General features: G+C 33.7%; 2 protein-coding genes across 3 annotated transcripts; both read right to left on the reverse strand.

The window, feature by feature from the left end:
- LOC119638449 lies at nt 1-22,583 on the reverse strand. 2 transcript variants are annotated; one of them, XM_038035225.1, is made up of 7 exons: nt 22,044-22,583; nt 2,164-2,531; nt 1,971-2,070; nt 1,217-1,815; nt 537-1,159; nt 327-473; nt 1-258 (listed from the first exon to the last, which is right to left on the reverse strand). In XM_038035225.1, the coding sequence occupies exons 2-7, from the start codon at nt 2,481-2,483 to the stop codon at nt 140-142; spliced, it is 1,908 nt and encodes a 635-aa protein (XP_037891153.1). In that variant the 5' UTR covers nt 2,484-2,531; nt 22,044-22,583; the 3' UTR covers nt 1-139. The 2 variants fall into 2 exon arrangements, with proteins under 2 accessions (XP_037891153.1, XP_037891152.1); XM_038035224.1 differs by having other exon boundaries at nt 2-258; nt 1,217-1,787; nt 1,862-2,070; nt 22,044-22,581.
- On the reverse strand, nt 18,026-19,345 carry LOC119638445. The gene has a single exon (XM_038035218.1). The coding sequence runs from the start codon at nt 19,343-19,345 to the stop codon at nt 18,026-18,028; it is 1,320 nt and encodes a 439-aa protein (XP_037891146.1).
- Nucleotides 22,584-23,159: the final 576 nt, after the last annotated feature.

Below are 23,159 nucleotides of genomic sequence, written 5' to 3' on the forward strand. Positions count from 1 at the left end.
TATATATAATATATATATATATATAAAATTACAAATAAGGAAAGATTAACACAATTATTGCAAATATTGTTCCATACGTACAGTTGGGTTATTTAGGCACATTGGTTGAATTCAAATTACAAATGTTTTATGTCTAAAATTAACAAACTTTTTTTATCATTTTAACTAATTCTTTATATAAAATACAATCACGACTCCTCGGCTTACAAATTTCACGATGATCTAAACGAATGCCGCATACATCGCCGATACCCGGATCTACGAGAACAATGGAAACTTTATTTATGATCTCACTTTTTAATTGGATGAGTAAAAACTAATCTTACCGGCCGAGTCCACTCCAACAATTCGTAAATATAAAAGTGACATTAGCGTTAAAGCGGTCTCGACGAAACTAAATACCTCGATTTTTAAATGACCCAAATGATAAAGACCCGCAAAACGTCGATGTAAATCTAATAAGTATTTGCTATCTAAGTACGCGAAAGAAAATCAATTTATTGATTTTTAATTTTGAATTGATCATTTGAACATACTTTTTTCTATATCTATAAGTTCCACAGATCTAATGAGTAGCGGGGCCTTAATTGAGGCCAAATGCGAACCCCGATGTGGCACTGAGTAAAAGAATACACCTCTAGCCGAACGCCAAAGAGGTGCCATGGCTGGGCGTCCGCTCTCCCAAGCGTGAACGATTATTTCTTTTACAAAAAGTCCCCCTTTAGAATGACCCACATAGACAATCGGATGACCGTGACCGACACGATATTTAATTAATAATTCTGACATTTCCCGAGATCTTTGTATCAGATTCGTTCTGGTCTCTTTATTCTTCCACATCGGTCGCCATAAATATGAATCGGTGGTATAATCTACGGCCATTACTCGCACGCCTGGGCAATCCAACGGTAACCAATCGCCGGGCCAACATTTCGAATAATTCGGATCGTTAGGATCAAGTTTCAAGTTTGAACTTGAATTTGAACTTAAATATTCCTCATGAGGGTTTGCCGAGTTTTCATTATTTAACAAATACTCTAACAACTCGGCTTGCAATAACCGACTGCTATCGTTCATGCGCAAACGAAACGTAGGCGAACTATATTCTGTACCGTCACATATTTGCACATTTTCTGTCTGATTACGGGAAAAAGAATACCTGCAAATAGTTAGGGATTTATTTTTCTGTCTTCACAATAGACGCTAGGTCGCTTACATGTTTTCACCATAGTTGTTGAAGTTTTCATCGCACTCATCAATCGAGTCTGTAGTCGCGTCCGAGAATTGCTTGGCATTATCGGTATAAGCGAAACGTGGTCGCTTTTTTTTATGTGGTGGTCGTGCAATGGTTGTACGTGAATGGCGGGGTCTTTTCGGTGGTCTTACCGGTGGCCTTGGTGGCCTATCAAATTGAACAGGCCGCCGTTCATTTTCCCATAAGCCTTGCCGCCAAGTTTTCACCACCGAACCGTGGAGGCCGTGTATGAAAATGATATCGGCCCGTATTGGCTGACCAGGTGGCGGTTCTGCCAAAATTTGCAAAGTGCAACATTTCGGGGCAATTTGCTCTTCGACGGTCGTCTTTTTTTGACGATTCAATTGAAGTAGTGCTGGTAGCAGTGTTGGCTCTAATAAAAATTTCAAATCCAAAGAAGGCACTATAGCTGATAGAGTTGGCGAGTTTGACGGTGTCATTTGTTCGTCCGAAAAAGTTGGCAAAATTTCGGTGCCATCACAAGATTTTTTGATTTTCAATAATTTCAATATTGGCTCGATCCGATGAGAAACTATGAAAGTATACCATGAAATGAAGAGCTAAAAAAGTGCAAAAATTTGTTCAATTAGTTTAGCGTATACGCACCTTGTGCTACAGATAAGTTCATTGATATAGTATTAGCGGCAAAAGCGAATAAATTTATTAAAGTCTGGCGACTGCAAGCAATACTACGTGAAAATTTAAGGAAACGTACATCTCGTATACCTTTGAAACCCCGCACTACACCGTTAGCTAAAGGTACTAAAAATCTTAAAATCACTTCAAAAGCCACTCGTATGCTTTTGTTATGATTACTAAAATAATATTTGAAATTACAAATAAACCACACAAAGGAATTAAATTAGGATAAAAGCTGGGTGAATGAAATAAATGTAAAAAGCACTTACCCCGTTACAATTTGCCCGGAATTTATTGAACCTTTTCTCATAATCTTAACTTCGCCTGAGCGATATCGATTATTAATGTATGCTGCGGATACATTATCATCACAATTTGAAAATTTATTGCATCTTGTTGCGGCAGATCTCCAAATTGCTGCAGCTTTCACAATCGATAGATTATTACTTTCACAAGTCATATCAGAATTGAAATTATCAGTTCGGATTTGTACACGTCCATCATCGTTCGAATTTAATGGAATAGTAGTTAGTTTAAGTAAATTATTGCAATTCTCGTCATAAGTATTTTTAAAATCAATTGACAACATTTTCGTTCACATATTTAGTTAAATCCATTAAATGCTTACTCGTTTCACCTAAAAATAGATTAAGATAATCGCATGTTTAGTGTCTTTTACAATGAACAATGAACATGTGCCGCCGCCTTAACAACTATGCTTTACGCTATAATCAATATATCGCACAATAGCTTCACCGAAACACGTGAGAGACAATTTAATGCTTTTTATACCCATCACCGCACAGGATGAGCGGTATGTATGTTCATTTTGTCAAAACGTTTGCAACGCTCAGAAAGAAGCATCAGAGACACCACAAAGTGTATATGTATTCTTGATAAGCAAAAAAAATTTTGAATCGATTTAACCATATCCGACTGTGCGGTTGTCCGTCTGTGTAAAATCTATTGTAAACATTTTCTCGTCTGCGAAAATGAAGATATCATTTGCAAACTTGCAAAAGAATTTGAAAACGATACAACAAACTTTTCAAAGAGCACGCTTGCAGCGCCCACAGGGCTATATATAACAAAAATTGTGTATTTTCCGTGTTACTCATAGTGTACGACATATGGACCATATAACTTCCCGCTCTTGTTCTGAAAATACGAAAAATCAGCCGTGCCCATCCAATAGTATAGAGTATGAGATGAGTTATTTATTGCTTTTGCTTTTTTTTTTTTATGCCCACATTGACGGGTGTAAAAGATTCAGTGACGACCGAATATAAATTTTCTTACTTGTTTTTTTGCGGTTTACTTTTAAGATTATATTGACCGAGGAAATAAGTAATACACCGAGCAGCGAATAAAGCTAAATGTCTTGGGTATTGGGATACAGTTATTAATATGTAATATCTCTGCACATATCTCTGACATGTGTGTAATAGATTTTTAGGCAACTGAAATTTTTAATCTACCATTAGCTACTGAAGTAACTTGAGAAAAGATGTCTCAGTAAAAGATAAAGCTAAGTATTCGGAATTATGATACATTTAATATTTGAGCAAAAAAATGTATATATATATATATATATTAAATAACTTGAAATAATTTAGCATGGACTCTTGTATCTCGCCATTGAGCTGAACAAAGAAAAATGTGTAAAAGTGCAATCTTTAAATAAAGATAAATTAGTAAAAACACACAACGATCCGACCGGCATATTACAAGACGCTTTACACAGACAGCAGAATGCCAGGCTTCAGATAAAATTCTACAACGACTAAATCTTTAGTGCATAGTGCATAGAAACTTCTTTGTCCATTTGCTTTGATCATTTTCAACACTTAATATTGGTCCACAACAAATTTCGAACTAACAAATCACTATTAAATGAGGAGAAAATGAACGAAGACGAAGCCAAGCAAAATTCAAGCCAACAATTTCCCAGTAGTATCTGGTGTGTTGAAATTTCAGAACATCCTTCAGACAAGGAAAAGAGAGACGATCTTTCTGCTCACATTAGAGCGAAGGTGAGCAGAAGCGTGGAAAGCCCTCACACGATTTGGAAATGTTAAATTTTGAAAAGTGTATGATCAGAAGTCAATTTTGGGCCCGCTCCAAAGAAGAGCGCGAACTTTTGGCCGCAAAAGGTGTTACGAGCGGACAAAGGACAAAGGAAAACATTTGAAGCAAGCGGTAATATCACAAAAGATGACAAGTTTGTCAGCGATTGTGAAGGCTCGGCGGATTTGGAATATGAGAAACAACGCCCACGCTATACATAAGCAATATAATAATTTTGAAGAAAAGCGCAATTTCTTAGCTCAACATTCAAATATTGATTTATTTTCACTGGATATACAATATGCTCAAAATGCTGAGTATAATTTAATTTAAAAATAAATTATCGCAAACATGTTCTCTTCCCTCAACTATTCACTCACTTAATTAATTTTTTCTTCTCTGGTATTAAATTTAAAGTTAATATGAAATGTTCTCCGCTTTATCGTGAAATCGATAATAATTCCAGTTAATTTTTTTTTTGCTTTGATTTAAAACAACCATCAAGTTGCAAATGAAAAGTCCAACTGAATAATATCTTCAGAAAAGGTGTACATGTTCTATATGTAACGCAACAATTTAATAATCATTTTGAGAAATGAAATGTTGCATGTATATGATGATGACAAAACTCTTATTTAATTGTTATAACAATTGTTGTCATGTAAAATAAAACGCTTTAATAAAACGCACGTCCAAAGGTTGTATGTAAGAAGAAACTATCTATTGATGAATAACGTATGGGAAACACACAACTGATATCTGAATTTAAATTGGTTTCCATTTCCATATACTACATAATAAAAAATACATTGCTATGCCTATGTACGTGCAATTACGCATAACATCGCCCATTTTATGGAAACGAAAGTGAAAAAAAAAAAGGAAAAAGGAAAGGCAAGAAGAATTTTTTTATATTCAATATGGCGGCGATTGGATATTATACTTTTGAATCACCTATCCATCCATTTATTCTTGAGCTCTTGAGATCTTTAGTATAGGCTGTAATTGTAAATGGGGCGATATCGAAATATTTGAAGAAAACTGCTTTCATTCATTGCAGAGCTAATTCAGTTCTGATGACGAAAAATTTATTTCACACACCTCTTCATATCATATGGCAAGCGGTCGAAAAAGTAGTACAATCTAAACCATTTTTCAGAACGGTCGTCCAAACAAGCCGGTGTATGGCAAAATATCTCAAAAATTTTCAGCCTTTAGGTTGAGTAGCAAAAAAACAGATGAATGCTGGACAGGCAAGCTTAGACTTAGGAAGCGATTCTGAATTTTCAGCGTTTAGGTTGAGTACAAGAGTGCAGATGAACAGATGGGCGGACAAGCTTAGATCGACTTAGGAAGTGGTTCTGAATCGTCCATATAATAAAAGCTGGGTCTATCTTAAGTCTTTTTGGATGTTACATACATCCGCACAACCTTATACTAGAAATGGTGCAGGATGTAAAAAGAAAAGTAAGCCTTTACAGCAAAAAAACCTCTCTACAGTTCGTAGATGAAGCTAAAAAGATCTACGTAGACGCTTCACTTAAGCTATATACCTTATTAGCAGAGTTTATGGGTTCAAAAATTAAGGGAATTAAATACAACGAGTCTTTTGCGACGAGTCTAAGCACATAGAAAATCAATGGTTGTCCAATACACCAGCAGAAGCACTGTAGAGTTGAAGACAACATTTTAATTTATTAAGCCGAACACGCAGTTACAAATAAGCTCAAATATTGTTTAGGTTAGAAGGTGATAGTACGCCAAGAACTTGCTTGGCAAACGCTCTCAGCGACAGTCGCATTTCTCCACAGTCATATTATATAGGTTTTCTTAACAATAGCGAATAAAATTTGAAAACATTTTTATTGAATTTTCGTTTTTCACTCTTTGACTCGCACACGCCTCAATCTTTACGTACAGGTGCACTTTATTAATTACTAATAACTTCCATTAATTATGATGCAAAGGGGTGTGACACAAGGTTTCACCTACAAATTTTTTCATTTATTCATTTTCAGTTATTCGATTTTCAATATAATCAAATCCGCTTAGATAAGTCAAAGTAATTAGTTACTACAAGCCTTACATTTCTCAATTTCAATTTAATTAATTTGATTTAAATTATTTTATATTTTATATTTTATTCTCTTGTTGCTTTCTTTTATTTTTTTTAGTTTTTTACTTTGAGTTTTGTTGATTCTTATTAACCGTTACATTTGAACGTTGAATTGCTAATGAACCTGTACAAAGGCAAATATGAAACGTAATGCATTCTGTTTGCTAGCCAACCAGTCGACCATAAATGTTACGGGAAAATTTCGTGAGAATATACAACTGAAAGAAAGCAAAAAGACTACTCTGCAAATGAATTTTTCTTGCATAAAATCCTACTAATCGAATTACATTCACAGGCACGTGGGGGAAGGCTTTTAAGTGTTTGTGCATCACATCGAAACAAACAACTTTTGTAGAAGGAAGGATTTTTATAATCAACACATGAAGTTTGTGTATATATATATGCATATATATGCATATATATGCATATATATATATATATATATATATATATATATATTTCTTTTTTTTTCTTTTCTATGCACACCTATACGTAACATTCTGTAGATGTAATATAATAGAAACCGCAAAGCAAACAAAAAATTATTAGAAAACTATGCCTAATTAAAATGAATCGGAATACAAAAAAAAAAAAATGTCAACAAAATTGTGCAGACATCATGCAATGTTCAAAAGATATCGTTTACAATCTGTTTATAGGTTTACCGGTCAATAAGTCAGATTCAGTCCAACTAAACAAAAAGAAAATCATAAAATCAAGTGAATTGTCATAAACGATTTACTAAAGTAATTTTCGTCGTTCTTTCTTTTCGATTTTTCCAATTTGTTTTTTTTATTTATTTATTTTTTTTAATTTAATGCCGTCACAGTAGGATTTTTTTAATAGATAAAAACAAAAGGCAGAGCGAAAACATTCTGGCTTTATTCTACTCTTTTTCCCTATTTCTTCAAAGACATCTCTCAACTTTCTGGAACGGTTCTTCCTTACACTCGATTTTGATGACTAGCCTGAGGCGATCGTTGATCTTCTCGTGTTCGAGCTTATTAAAGGAGTTTAACTTTTTATGGATAATTCGATCATTTTTACTTACTTTTTTTTTTAATAAAAAAGAAAGAACTAAAAACGCTCTACAGTGACACGATCGACAGTCAAATACCCTACATCACTTCGCTTCAGGCATTTGTTCATAAAGCGACTTCTCAAAGCTTTTATAAGTGAAGTGGTCAAAAAAGTGGTCCGATTCGAAACATAATGCGTTCATTCTTGGATCGAACATGTCTGTGTACCAAATTTCATCAAAATTTTCTTTAAACTCAACACAAGCAAACAAAACGGACAGACGGACGGACAAAAAGTGATTCTGGCTCGATTGATGTAAAGAAAGGTGAGTTCATCTAAAGCCTTTCTGGGTGTGGCATAAATCGGTACAAATTTAATATACCGCAAGTGGCGTAGTGTACAGAAATACAATGAATAAATGAGTTAAGGCTTTAAAACTTTATATCAAAATCATAGGTAGAATACGTATGAAAGGTGGGATATCTATATAATAATGTTTGTTTTCATAATCAACATTCTCATCATTAATTTAATTTTTAGTAAGAAAATCTAACGAATAAAGGGATGAGAACCTGCTTTTATCCATCTAATAATAGAAATAAAAGATGGTATGTGAAGCCGATGCATTTTTTATCTTTAGTGGTAAATTCATGTTTTATAATTTTAAATAACATAAATTCTAATATGACTGAACTACAAAAATGTCCAATGAATTTCTAAATGACTTAATAAAGCGCAAGTAATTAAAATAATTAATTTAGAAAAAAAAAAAAAAAACATGAATATTTAACTAGCAAAAGACTATCAATCTTCGCTGGAATATTTAATTCGTGCTTTTTCCAAAGAGACAGAGTTTTTTTCCTCATAATTTCGTTTATTTTCTTAAATAAATATGCAAACAGTTCTTTACATAAAATATTTTATAGAGTGTAGTTAAAAAAAAAAAAAGCAAGATTACTGTCATAAATAGATCTACTGTGTGATACTCACTAAAAATAAATTCAATTTATCAGAGAATGAAAAGCTTTGTAACTCGTATCACTGTTCATGTATTCACTTATGAAGAATGTTGGTATATTAGATTTGTCTATTTGTTTGTAAAATACAGAATTACCCCAAAACTGTTTTATGTTCTATACATTCTTTTGATCAGATCTTAAATTCTGGGTGGATTTGGCCATGTCTGTTTGAATGTCCGTCCATCCATTTAAATTTCACACCCAGAAAGACGAAACTTATCGTTTATAGTTCTTAGTTGATGATCAAAAAGATCAAAACCGCATCTTGAAGCTTATTCCAGATGTATATCCAAAATGTGTGGCCGAACCTTTAAAAAAAGTTCAAGATCACGTCTGTTAAAAGAACATGGTTTACAAAATTATTATATTTTCATTGTGTATTCGCGTAAGCTGATAATTGTCCATTTCCAAATTCTCGTACTTTTTACACCTACCACTAAAGATTGGGGATGATCCGAGTTTAATGAAATGCTTTTATAATCCAAAAGAAAGAAACTTCTATAAAGCACGAATATTCTTGATTAGTGTCAAAGTCTGACTCGGTTTAGACATGTCTGTCCGTCTGCGTGCCTGTCTGTGACAAACAAACTCGTGGCCGCAAAAGTTGATATGACGACTTCAAAACGACTTCGACAAAAGCAATGTGAGTTCTTGCAAGAAAATTAGTATCGAGAAGCAATCAGGTCGGTCGCAGAACACGCCTACATTACGATATGAACTAAGAAAACTTCCCTTTTCCAAAACAAAAAAAAAAAAAAAAAAAAAATGGGGGGTTTCGGCTCATTACTCATTACATCAATTGCAAGGATAAAAATTTTCACGTATTCTTTTTGGCCGTGTTGTTCTCTTGGGTTGCACCTATCGACCGCAGTTTTTAAGATATTGCTATCAAATTTGGTGTACTGACATGTTTTGGGCCAAGGAGAAATACTGCAGAAATTGGTACGGATATGTATAACTGTAAGGTTGTGTATAGTATTTTATGTTTTTGTTTTCTGTTTAAATTTTTTTTTATCAATAACCCACATAGATCTTAGATATGATTTGGATTCTTTGGTCTAATTTTCAAGACTTAAGACTTCTTCCTTTCCAAAACTTGACTTATAGACATAGTAAAACGTGATGGCCCTGATAATTGCTTTCACCAACTACAGCAGCGCACTTAGCTGAATGCATCGTTGCATCTAGCGACTGCGCCGGACCTAATAAACTCTTGTACCACATGCATGTATTGCAGGGTAAAAGGAAGAGATATTAAACAACCAATAGCAAAATTTACTATGAAGGAGCACTTACTTCTAACTTTTAATTTCCAAAATTGTATTAGTTCCACTTCTTAACACTGAATTAATTAGTTATTTTGGCATTTTTATTGATCAACGGGCGTAAAAGTAGTGCTGGTGTTTTACTTATGTTTACTTGTCCATGTTATGTCTACTAGTCCAATGGCAGTAATAAAATCCAAGCTTCTTAGTTTATGAAAATCATAAATGGGGTCCAAGAAAAAGAGGCAAAGAGAAGGCCGCTCAGAATAAGGCGGATAGTCATAACTCATCCCCAATAAATAATAAGGATACGTTGAAATATTCGTTAGAACTATGAAAAACTTTTGCTTAATAAATTAGTTGGTGAAAGCAATTATTAGGGCCATCACACAGTTGCGTTAGTAAAAGGCGTTACTCGGGTTAATATCTCTATAATTCAAGTTTTGGTAAGGAAGAAGTTCAAAAATGAAAATGATCGGCAGCCCGATAGTAACGAATGTCAACATTTTATTTTTTCCATTATTTCTTCATTGAATTTTCGACCACAACTGACTTGAATTTGTTCACTTTTCATATTCAGGGCAATGAATATTTAAAAAAAAAATACTTCAGAGAAAATGTTTGAACGCATTATCATCAAAAAAGAACACATAAATACTTATTTATACATACATCTACACAAACAGATACGTTTGTTAAACTATTTACCAACACATGAAAACAAAACTGGACGCGTGCTTAAATTCCTACATTACAATAATAGTTGATTTATGAAAGATGTTTGCAAACCGTTGACTGTTGTATAGAGAATGCAGTTATTGACCGTCAGTATGCAATCAATTTTGCAAACAATGAAATGAAATATAAAGAATTTTATTTGAAAACAACAGATCGAACGTCTTTGGTTTCGGATAGGTCGGGCTCGACCAGATTAAATTAAACTGCATGTGCCACCAATGACATAAACGGAATTTACTTGAGCTATTTACGAGACACGATTGTGACCACATCTTTTATTTGCTAAGAAGTCCAGATCAAAATGGAGAAAGGAATATTGATATTTTGATGTCAATATAGACGAGGATGTTAAATAATATTTTGTAGCATCAAGCAAAAGTAAAGCAAAAAATCAGACGCCTCAACTAGGGGGGGAGGAATTTCATGTAAAGGTCATTGTGCTTAGATTCTTGGCGTATTGGCCGAAAATGTAATCTTCCAAATTGATATGTAGCCTCTTGCGGCTACCTCTTCTTACTGGTATTGATAGCTAGGAAAATTTCTAATGTCTGTCCATGATTACTTACCTTAAGTGCAAAAATTCCCATTAAAAGTCAAGTCTATGTATCAAACGCTACAGGCTTCGGAGTATGACCCGATCAATTTCAAGGTTATAGCTAATGTCTACGAATGATTTCATGTCAAATGTTAATCGTTGTTCATTAATGTCTCTATTTGATCGATAATAGCACCGTCTGGCCGATGTCAGCGATGAATACTTTGAAAATCGAAATTTTTTCAATGAAATTTCCTGCTAATCATTCCTTTGTGAACTCCTTCCGTTTCACCAGAGATTTTGAATATTTACAAATAAATAAATTTACGCAAAAAAAAAAACCAAAAAAATCCGAGATGTATCGAAATTGTGTACACGTAATGGAGAATGCTTTTAAGTTCTTTCTTTCAATGCTCGCACAAATTTCAAACAAACCTCGAGACTATGCATAGCAAGAAAAGAAGAATGGCAACTGAATAGCCAAGCCCAAATAGGTGAGTGAATTAGTGTCGATATCTCATATGAGACCGTATCGCTGAAAGCGCTCAAAGCCATACCAACAAGCGCCTATCACAAGCGTTTCAAGGATCCGAGAAAGTATTAGCACAAATGTATTATACCTAAGGGGAATTACTTTGAAGTGGACCAAATAGGTAATGATGAATAAACAAATATTTTTCGGTGATATTTTTTTTTTGAAAAGACCTCGTATACGCCTATATATATTTTCCCCTTTTTTGGTATAAATTGATAGCTCGACTAAAATGCCAGCTTAGGAAAAAGACAAGATCTCGTTTTTTATTGATATTTTATTAATTCCAGGCTACAGTAAGTTCGCACGTACTTATGTCAACCTAATAAATATAAACCGCTTAAGCTTTCGTCCTTTTAACAATAATCAATTATTTCCAAAATTTTTATATATTATGTGCACGAAACTAAATATCAAACCTAATGCTTCAAAAAGATAAGATCGTTCACCGATTTCGAATGCATTTAAAAGAAATCTTTACTATATTCTACTAATTGACTACAATAACAGCGTTACTCAAAGTGTTAAAGCGACAATCACTTTTAAGAAAAACTATAATAAACGATAAAGAAAATTTTATTCAATTCTGAGCAACTGTTCAATGAAAAAGAAGTAAGAACTTTTCTGTAATAAAGGATGAATCAAGAAATTTCGTGTAATTTCTCAATTTATTCTTTGCTTATATACTTCTGTCTTTTTATGCCTTATACCACTTGTGTGGTGTAAGGGTGTAAGGATTAAGTTTATTCGGATGTATGCGATAGTCCGAAGGACTCGATATAGACTCATCTTTTACTACTCAGAATCGCTTTCTAAATTACTTTCTAAGCCACTCTAAGCTTGTCCGTCCGTCTTGTTTTGCCGCATTTAACCTACAGATCGCAATTTATGAGGTATTTTGATGAAATGTGGTACGCTGACGTGTTTTATACCAAGGAAGTACGCTATTGACAATATTTTGAGTCGGACGAATTTTTCGATTACTTCCTATATAACGACTTATTTTGACTAATTTTTATATAAATAACTGTAAGGGGGTGCTGCTCGTGGTCCAATATAGTGTTTTCACATGTTTGTTTATTAAAACTGAGAGGAAACCATGCAATTGCAAAAATCAAAAAAAAATTCCAAATTTCTTTCCAACCTATCGAAATATAAAGTACTTGAAGTAAAAAGCAACACTTTAAAGCTTGAACGAATTCACCGATCGAATAACGAAAATGCTTATTTAATTTCACCTTAACAGTTTCTATTGTAAATGTATAAAAATAAACTTTAATGCATACAATATCGTAGTTGCTCTACAATTAGATTATAAATGAAATTATTACGGATTTTCATTGCTGTGCTCTTCGCTACATTATACTGTGAACATCGGTCACTACTTTGCCGCCACCCCCCCCCCCCCGCATCATTTACAGCTGCAATTGTTTATATTATATTTGCATATATCAAGTGTCTGCAGAATATGTTTGCTTGTGTTTTTCATAATTGAAAAATTGCATGTTAGCGACACGTGATCACAAAAAACAAAAAAAAGAAAGAAAGAAAAGAAAAAAAAAATTCAATTCATCAGTGCGGCGAGCTGGAGTACTCCCAATAAGATATAACACAATATATATATATGTGTATATACGTTGGCGTGCCCGTTCGTTTATACATAAAATTGATTGTAATTGAAAGCTTAATTGTTACTTGTTACATATGCGTATGAATTTAAAAAATTATCTCAAGGAATATGTTCAGATTCGCCAAATGTTCGTAACCCTTAAAAATAGCTTTTAGTGATGCCTGTCGTTTGCATACATACATATATGTAGCTTATATTAGCTCTTCCCTTCTAAGCTATATGCGAACATCCGTGCCTCTATCTGTCTACTAAACTAATAATAATGATGTGAAAATTTAATAAATATACATTTCATGCCATTCATAAGACAATCATCCATCATTAATAAAAAAATTCAAAGAAAATTATATGTACATCCTTTGGAGTTATTTTTGTTTTTTCAAAACTTTTACTCATTAATTTTTCCATCGTTTCGAGAGTAAATCAACTTTAAAGCCATATGAAGACATTATGTATATGTAATCCAGCCTTATACTTGTTATTATTAGAATATGTTACTTATTGAACGAACGACTAAAGTGTCCGTATTAGAAAAACTTGCAAATAAAATGAATAAACGTTCTATTCATTCGATAGATACTAATAAAAAATGAATAAAAATTAAAATCAAAAAAAAAAAGGAAAACATAAATAAGTGAAGCGCATCGTTACAGACAGGGTCTAAGCTGGATGTAAATGTATTCTTCAATATATTTAAGTGTTCAATACGAATTGAAAATATAATTCTGGTGTATTGGCGACACAATTAATACTTTTGTTCTTTTTTTGCCTTCTAACAAAACAAAAAACAAAGATTTAAAAAGAAAACAATTCAAAAATTCAAATTAAGTGGACTAAGAAGCAGCATCAAACTGCACTATCTTATGTAGATGTCAAATTGTTACGAAGGATGTTTGACTCCGATAAGTTCTACTTGCTTTCTTGCCACCTTGAAACATTAGGTTAACACATCTTCGGGAACGATGAGCAAATTGACAAATAATTTGGCATTAATCGAAAAAACCGTTGAACAAAATAATGTAAATGAACAGATTTCAAATCCGACCCGATAATTATGCAGAGACTGCATTATTGAATGAATACACAAACTTTGACTTTTTCCAAGCTGAATATTTTTTATGTCCATTGTTCGGTTGATAGAAGCATTACACACTTACTGGTCGGACATATGCACTCGCTAGTTATAGCCATTCAATATCTCTCGCTCGATCGCTTTCCGTATCAATGCTCCTTCCTCACCAAAAAAAGTGCCTAATAATCACTTATACGAGTCCCAATCTCGTTTTACTCAAGGATGGGATGCATGGTTTCCTCAAAATTCTCTGCCCATAAGTAAGGCCAAAGCTCGAGTTAATTTGCAAGACTGTGTCAAATTTCATATCATAAATGTCATTAGTGTCAATCGATCATAAAAGGCATTGTTACGGGAAATGCAACTTGGATCCTATGTATAGGACTCGGAAACAACAGACAACGTGCAAATGCCAAATCCGAGAAAACCGCGTTAAAGGAGCTCAACAATCAAGCCGATGTTCACAGTTTTTTTTTTTTATTGCCGTGGTGTTGTATACTATGCTCATGAATTTCTTCCGCTGGGACAAACTGTTAACAAAGAACACTATTTGAACGTTATGTGTCGTTTCGCTATTCGTAGCAAGAGACAGAATAAATTTAAAAAAGAAAAAATTAAATTGGTCTTACTTTTTAGACACAGTAGCGTATTTTTATGAGTGACCACGAGCGAAGAGTCAATTTATATTAATTGCATTACTTTCGAGAAAACTTGACAAACATATATCACCGTGAGGTTTTAAAGCATTTAGACGCGCCTTTGAATTTTTCGCAATCAAAATTTCTAAAAAAAAATGAACCAAAGCCTAAAACATATCTTATAAATTTAGTGATTTAGTTTTACTGATCAAATTTAAAAATGGATGTGATCATCCCATGAAGAGCTAGGAAAAATAAATTTCAAAATCAATTGAAAATATTGATAACATATATTAAGCAAATCCGCGAGAGATGGAAGGACCGAGATGTTCCTCTTTGATCTCAATACATGGATCGCCTTCAATCACAGAAAAGTTTTCTATGATCTGTTCGTTACTTTTCTTTGCCCCTAATTTCTTTGCTATATGGCGAAGAAAGAGCTTATGCTTCATTTTTTATGTTCCTTTTATTAATTACCTTATCTAGCTTTGTCCAACAGTCATTTCACCCGCCTGTGTATTCATTCAGTTTACTAAACTGACTTGCAATAAGTCTTAAGCTAACTAAGGCCTGCAAAAATAAGCCAAGAAATCTGAACATTTTCATCTACATTTCGCACTTCCGCTAGCAGATCTAATATATGTAGTTGAATCGCTTGAAACTTTAGAAAAATGTTTTCCTCTTCGCGTGATCTTCATTAATAAAAATAATAAATTTCTGGATGTCATGAGTATATTGCATAATAAGAACGATTATATAAAGCTTCCATTGTCGTATTAAAAATTCGAAATTGTGTTAAGATTGCGAATAAGTCATCAGCCGAGTTTCAAGTTTAGAGATTTACGGATTTCTTAATAAGTGATTTAAATTTACTAATTATCTACTTGTCGTTATAATCACTGCATTCCTCACCTGTTCAGTTTTAAGCAATTAACAAATAACTTAATATTATTGTTATAAAAAAATATTATATTTTCTTATCAAAACAGATAATGTTTATTTATAAATGAAATTGCTTGCAATGCATGGACTATGGTGATTAATTTGATGTATTGATAACTAATGCAAACAAACACACACACACACACACACATATATATATGCATTTATTTACGTAAACGTATAACTATATATATGTAGATATGTTTGATTCATGATTAAAATTAGAATCAAAGGCAGACTATGAAATAACACAACAAATAAAAGAACAGATGAATTTAAATAAACAGTAATTGAAGAGCAAACAATTGCAATACAGTTCACTTCAAGGAAAAGGGGTCTTGTTCACTGGCGTCATCTAAATTATAAACAAAGTTTGCACCGCAAAGCACACTAAATTCCGTTGACGATACACGTTTCATCTAACCTTAGAGATTCATTTTAGAAATACTTTCTTTTCAAGTGCTTAAAATACGCCGTCATATCAAGTACATTCATGATAAGAATATATCAAAATTGTCTTCTTCTTTCAAGCTTATTTGAGTTCACTGCGAAGGTCTCTTCAAAAATTTCCCATTTATCGCATTTTGTCGAAATTCAAAGATCGCCATATATCTTTGTTTTAGTCTAATTAATCACCAAAACCATGTCCATTCGAATTAATTATTTATTTCAATAAATAGTTATGCGATAAGATGGACGGACAGCAGTATTGTCCAGATATTTCTAAGAAACTTATGCCTGCCTGCCGTAGAATTCTCGCTAAGCTCAAAGGCCTCCTTCAAGCTACTCATTTCTATTTGGTATCCCGGCACTCGGAATATTTCTTGATGGTGTAGTGCGTTTTATTCATGCATAGTACTTTTCGGATATATATTATATTTTTCATATATAACGAACGAAATAACAAATGAAAAATATTCCAAAAATTTATGTGTTTCATAGAGAAAGCCTTTGCAAACAGCATTACATTACAGTATATAACAATATTTTTAAATTTCAGCTTAAAAGCACAGCTTTGCCCACACTCTGCTTCTATTTATTCCAAGTCTCTTGTTATCGTTTGTAATGTAAATGAAGTACAAAAAAAAACAAGTAAATAACAAATCACACTTTGCCTTCGGATAGATCTTTGATATCCACTCACCCACACAAACACAAATACAAAACATATTTTTAATTACGGTCGCATCGATTGGTTGACTACACAAATGCAGCTTTATTTACTTAATGTGAGTTCCTCTGTACGCAAATCGCAAACATTGTTTGCCTGAAATTTCATACAGCACCTGAATAGATGTGTATTTGAGACGATTGTCACATTCTATCCGCGGTCACCAATGTACGCAGACTGAGAGATCGGCAAATCCCCAAAAAAGCAAAAAAATATCTTACAAAACTATTTGTTTAAAAGGCAAAGTATTTTTCAAATATTTCTTGCCTTCTTTTCTTTATTTATTCATACATCAGAACGTACAGTAATGGTTATTAAAGTCGACTTTCAGCGTACTTCGCACGCACACTCAACTAATCTCCCCGAGCTATTTCTTCTACAGCCGGCATAATCTGATGATGATATGTTTGTGTTTTCATGAAATCGTTATGAAGTGCTCAGAGCTCCAGCCGGATTCCTACTCAGGTATTGTCCGGTTATAGAAAAGTGAGGTTAGTTCAATTTCTTGAAATGTTCTGTAAACATATTTGAAACCTGTACTAACCCTTCCAGAATTAAATGGTAGACGTTCGTAAGTTGCGAGATCAAAACATATAACGACAAGTTGCAAAGTGACCCTAAAGGGAAGAAGAAGCAGAATTTTGAGCTTAGTATGGAGTAAATTTAAAATGCAATTTGAAAAAGCAATGAGCATAAATGAACGGAGCGATCAGGAATGGGAACGATTTTCGTTTTTATCCATTAGCTTTCAAGAGTACTTTAACGCAATAGAAAATAATTTGACATTATCTTGTGAACTGCAAGGCCGGTAAAGTATGCGCTAAAAATCTTGCAATTTAAACCTACATAGGTCCTTTTACAGCTCAAGCTCGATTTAGTCCTGTCTTCATTATCGTATAGTTCAACTATCCACCATGCTACTGTCATTTTTACAACTCTGCCATAAAGCTTGTACAGTCGCTACACTTCAATTCCATCGCCGTAAGAGAGACAATTGGTTTAGAACAGCTACCGAGAAAGTAAAAGGCAGATATAGTTAAACATTTCACGAAAGCCGTAGGTAATCACTAATTTATCTATCGCTTCTAGATGACCATATGCCCTCTCAAGGCTATCGTAGGCTTGTTGTATATTCGGTCGAATTTTATGCAATTCTGTATTCAAAAAATGGAATTTAAATCTGCAGTTGGCTGCAGATCTGCGCTATTCTTCATTTACTTTCATATGGCACAACAACATTCTTTTGATTCTTTTTATTAAAATATTTATTTATATTTAAATTTTTAATTTCTTCTTTTTTTTTTAATTTTCACGATTTCATTCTAAATTAAAAGCACATTTTACAAAATGCAGTAAAAATAATAGATAGACTTCACGAGATGCACGTTAGTCAGTTGTGTTCTCAACACGCTCTATAAATGTTTGCAGTTCGTCACAGTCTTTTACGTTAGCTTCACCTGACGCTACTTTCGCAATGAAAGCTTGCATTATAAAGGGTAGCCTTTCCTTCGCATTCATATCATGCCATACAACCCGGGAATACTCGTTTAATTTCTTTATAGACATATTACTGCTATGAGGCATAAACGTTAAATAGAAATGTTGAAAATTTTCAATAGGATCGTATGAAATGTCCTTATCGGATAGCGCAGCCCAAAAGAATGGAATCTGTTGGTGCAATTTCAGGTTATCCCACTTGATATATTTATATTTACCTCTTCTGCCACGCATTTTATTAAAAAGCTTTTTTGCCTTCTCCTCAGTTTCAAGTTTTTCCCTCATTGACATTTTACTGCATTTCAAGGCTATGTTGAGAAAGTTATTACAAAATATCAAGGCAGCTTTGTTAATCGAATCACTTGGATTTAAAAGGAATAACTCCGCGTCTGCTGTAGAGCGATGAAGTTCACTAACACGCATGTTTCTATTGTTAGGATCGTTCCCATTATCGTGATCATCATTTTGGATGATGGTACATTCACTGGACTTGGACGTAGACGGTCGATACTCAGCCGGGTGCCCTTCATCATTGTAACTGCGAACATATCCACTGCTATTAGGACAATAGCTATTGTTGCGAACAATTTCCTCATCTTCCTGTTCGTTATTTTTGTTCGATTCACATTCTTCACATCTGTCGCAAGCAGTTTCGCTAATCGAATCACTTGGACTTAAAAGCAATAACTCCGCATCTGCTGTAGAGCGATGAAGTTTACTAACAAACATGTTTCCAATGTTGGGATCGTCCCCATTATGGTTACCATCATTTTCGATGATGATACAGTCGCTGGACTTGGACGTAGACGGTAGACACTCAGCCGGGTGCCCTTCATCATTGTACTTGCGAACATATCCACTATTATTAGGACAATAGCTATTGTTGCGAACAATTTCCTCATCTTCCTCTTCACAATCACTTTCAGCAACGTCGTAAGCATCGTTATAGTCCTCGTTAAAACTATTCTCACTATCCGCACTAGTATCAAGGTTGCAATAAGTTCTTCTTTGACATTTTCTCCTCTTCGCAGCCTTGTCAATTGTTTTAGGTGTAGGTCTTTTCGCATTTTTGGTCTTTTCAATTTCCCCTTTCCCATCTTTACCTGACATTTCAATGGAGGAATTTTTTGTTTGAAGCTCCTCACATTTAAAAGGATTACAAAACAATGTCAGCAAATCGAATTGTAGAAATCTTAAGAAACAATCCATTATAGTATTGATATCCCAACGCCAAGCGCGTTATGGGAATATTTTTGCAAAAATGTATAAATCCTATAAAAATTAATGTTTTTTTTTTTTTAATTAAACAAATTTCAGAGAGAATTTTGTGCACAATTCGCCGACCAAAAATAAAATTCTTACATAAAAAATTAATTTTAGTTGACAAAATGTGCAAAGTTGGAGAAGATTTTGAAATACTTTTCAAGGTTGAATTATGAAAATAATATATTCATGGAGAATGAGTATGAAGTGCCATAAAGCGATTGAGTGAAGAAGATTTTGAAATACTTTTCAAGGTTGAATTATGAAAATAATATATCCCTGGAGAATGAGTATGAAATGCCATAAAGTGGGTTTCCATACAGGTAAGATCGCTTGCAATTCACCGGATCGTGATCTACTTCTTATTAATAACATTAACGAATATGTTTACGGGCTTTTCCACGTACGCTTGCTTTTCACTTTTGACCGCACATCGCTAAAAGATATATCTTCTGAAATCAAGCAAGCGGCATTGACGCCTTTCCATTGTACTTTTTTGAAATCTTCTTTATTTGAGACGGTACTTGTAAAAACTAGAAATTGACCAACGACCTGTTGAGTGAGTACTTCTAACAGGCGTTTTCCTTTCTAAAAAACTTTTGGCAGCAAAAGTGTTTCGTTTTTATGTTGTGACTCTCCTTACTCCCGTAGAGAGATAAGTAGATATCTGCGCAGACAAATTGCTTTTTAGAAGGTAGGTGGGTACTTAGTCATGTCTCATGCCTCTCATGCCCTGGCTAGTTCTCAAACCTATAGGAACTTATATAATATATATTTACATCTGCCTCAGTTTTATTATTATCGTCTAGCAGAGCTACTAATGTTCCCGCTGAACCAAATGGCTGTTGCTTGGATAGTACAATGGGCTGTTCAAGCAAACTCAAAAAAAGACGAAATCCAACAAAAAATTTCCTCTCAATACGTTAAACACTTTACGCATGCATGCATTATGTATGTCTCTAGCTATGTTGCCTTTGCTTGTCTCAGCTTGACGTTCATATAAAATTGATCTTAAAAAAAAAAAAAAAAAAAAACGCGATCAATCCTCTGGTGAAGGTCACGTGCTCCGTCAATTACTTATTGATTTCATCAATGCATTTCACATGAGTTGAATTTTTTCATCTCTAAAATCATAATAAAATTTATTTATAGAATTGATAAGAATCAATTAAACTTTTAATTGCACCAATTGCATGCATTAGTACATTTTCTAGTGAGGCGGTTTTTCAAATATCAAACAAATGAATGAATAAAATAAGTAACAAAACTATTTTTGCATCTAAGTGTACTTCAATTGTTTGCTAAATTCAATTCGATCATAACGCAGCTAAAGTGATTTTGTTTAATTGACCGATTAGAATATTCGCCTCCATATGAGCGCGTTCGAAAGCTTTCCAAACATAATCTAGCGACTTTTAGAAGAAGTAAGGCAATCAATTATCTGCTCAACGCCAGAATTTTAAGCAATCAATTATTTATAATAATTGCATGTAAACTATCGCAACGTTCAATAGTGATATGATAATGAGAAAATAATGCGTTGCCTAGTAGCAATTCGTGAAGGGCAGCGATAGCAGAAATATTCATCGCCACCGAATCGTGAGATGTGATACCTGATTTATCCTTTCATATGTAGCCTTAGGGACGGCTTAAAGTGCAGTAAAGTCGCAGTAGAACTCTAGGTCGATTTAAATCTCTCCGTTGGACTGTACGTTAGCTGGCTCTTGTCTTGTAGGGGCGAAAATTGTGGCAATAAACTAAAGTTTCGCGTATGCGTCATTGATCGTTACACACGAAGTTGGGGAAACGGCTTCATGCACAAACGTGAAAAAATAAACTTAGCCCCCCCCCCCCTCCGCCCCTACCGCCTACCGCGTGTAGCCAACCTACAAAAAACTCAAACCTTCGACCCATAACAGATGTTGACAGCAATTCCCTTTAGGGCTTGTTTAACGTCCTGCGAAAAAAATAATCGCATTTGGTTGACTACTACGCCCACACTTAGGAAAATATTCTAATGTAATTCTAATGTACTTTGTTTTGCGTATAACAAAGATTCACTCTAAGCCAAAGATTAATTGCTTGTTAATTTTTCAAACTCTCCGTGAACATTAATTATAGTGAAAAAACATCTGCTTCGATTCTCGAAAAGGGCGAGACTCATATATTCATTTTTAGACTCATCCAATGTTTACCTTACCGAAGGAAAAAATTCCAAACTTATTTTCATTTTGCAGTAGGTTAGGTATACAGAGGTAAGTGTATGCAAAAAAAAATTATGCATAGACTTATCCATACCAATGCATTATGTATGAGTATGTATGAGTGCTTATTAAACAATATACATATATACATGCATATTCAAGCGTTCGTAATCAATGTCTTTAAGCAGTATAAGAAAAAATTCGGTTTACTTTCCTTTAAAAGCAACAAGTGCAACAACACACACCATACCACATTCACGGAACCTTTCTTTTGTAAACAAAACAAAATGTTTTGTTTGTAAACAAAACATTGCACTCATCGAATCTCTCTCTTCTCTCTCTATCCCTCTACCTCGCTCTCTTTCTCTTCCGCTAGATATTCCGGTTTACTCTTTTTGATTTGCTTTTAAAAATAGCATAAATTTAATTAAATTACTTACCCGTTCTCCCTATCACCCTTTGTATGATTTAAGAATACGATCACAGAGATGTGATTGGATTTACTAATTGACACCCCCTTTATCAATCATTATTTATGTAAGTATTTGGTTTTTTTTTTTTATCGTTTTCTTATTCGAATTGAGCGTTGATAGTCTTGGCAACGGAACGGAGTAGGAGAAATGAAGACTCGACTTACTCCTCTCTTATCAGCGGTCGAAACTATAATAATATTTTTTTAAGTAATAGAATACTTGAGTTGTTTCTTGATTCGCTTTTCATTATAAATTATGTTATCAACATTATTTTCATTGGTACGCAATGAACTTTGATCCTGAGAACGGATAATAGTTGTATTTCAAAACTAATTTATGCCTTTATTAACACTTATACTGATCTAAAATAATTTCGTATCGATAACATTTACAAGTGAATATGATTTCAAATTATATTTTCTTTTTATTTTCATTTTAATAAATTTATTACTACAAAGAACGTCAAATTATTCTGCATTAAACGTCACCACCGCCTTCTATGCGATTCGTTTGATATCTCACGCACAACTAACAATGAAAAATTCACTATGAAAAGCTTTATTTCAATTTTCAATTTTTGCACTTGTTATTAGGGTGACCAACCGCCAAAAAAACAATGCTCATAAATATGCCCGAGATGTGTGTTAATATTCCCTTATTTGCTATATATATCCCAGAAGATTATTTAGAATCTCATCGTAAAACAATTTAAAAGTCCTTTGGAAAAAATTCAGCCAATTATCTTGAGGTCTATCTCTATTGATGATGTATCGAAGTTGTTTACAAAATGTTAATAGAAAGAAACCACTAATAACAATAGGCATCTTGAACTGCTTTAAAGGTTTAAAGGAATGATTAGTGCCGAAACAGGTAAAAGCTCTGCGATATTATAGGTCGTGAAGCCTTGAGCGTAACGAATTCCCAAATAAATCAAGTTTTCGTATGACTTAGTGCACTGCAGGCCTTCGCTAGTTTGTTGACGAATCCACCCGACTTCAGTACTATAGAAAATAGAAAAATACCATCGAAAATTACCCAACATCCTCCGTACTTTATTACACAAGTTTTTAAAAATTATGAGCC

The sequence above is a fragment of the Glossina fuscipes genome, unplaced genomic scaffold, assembly GCF_014805625.2.
Source record: "Glossina fuscipes isolate IAEA_lab_2018 unplaced genomic scaffold, Yale_Gfus_2 89, whole genome shotgun sequence".
NCBI lineage: Eukaryota > Metazoa > Arthropoda > Insecta > Diptera > Glossinidae > Glossina > Glossina fuscipes.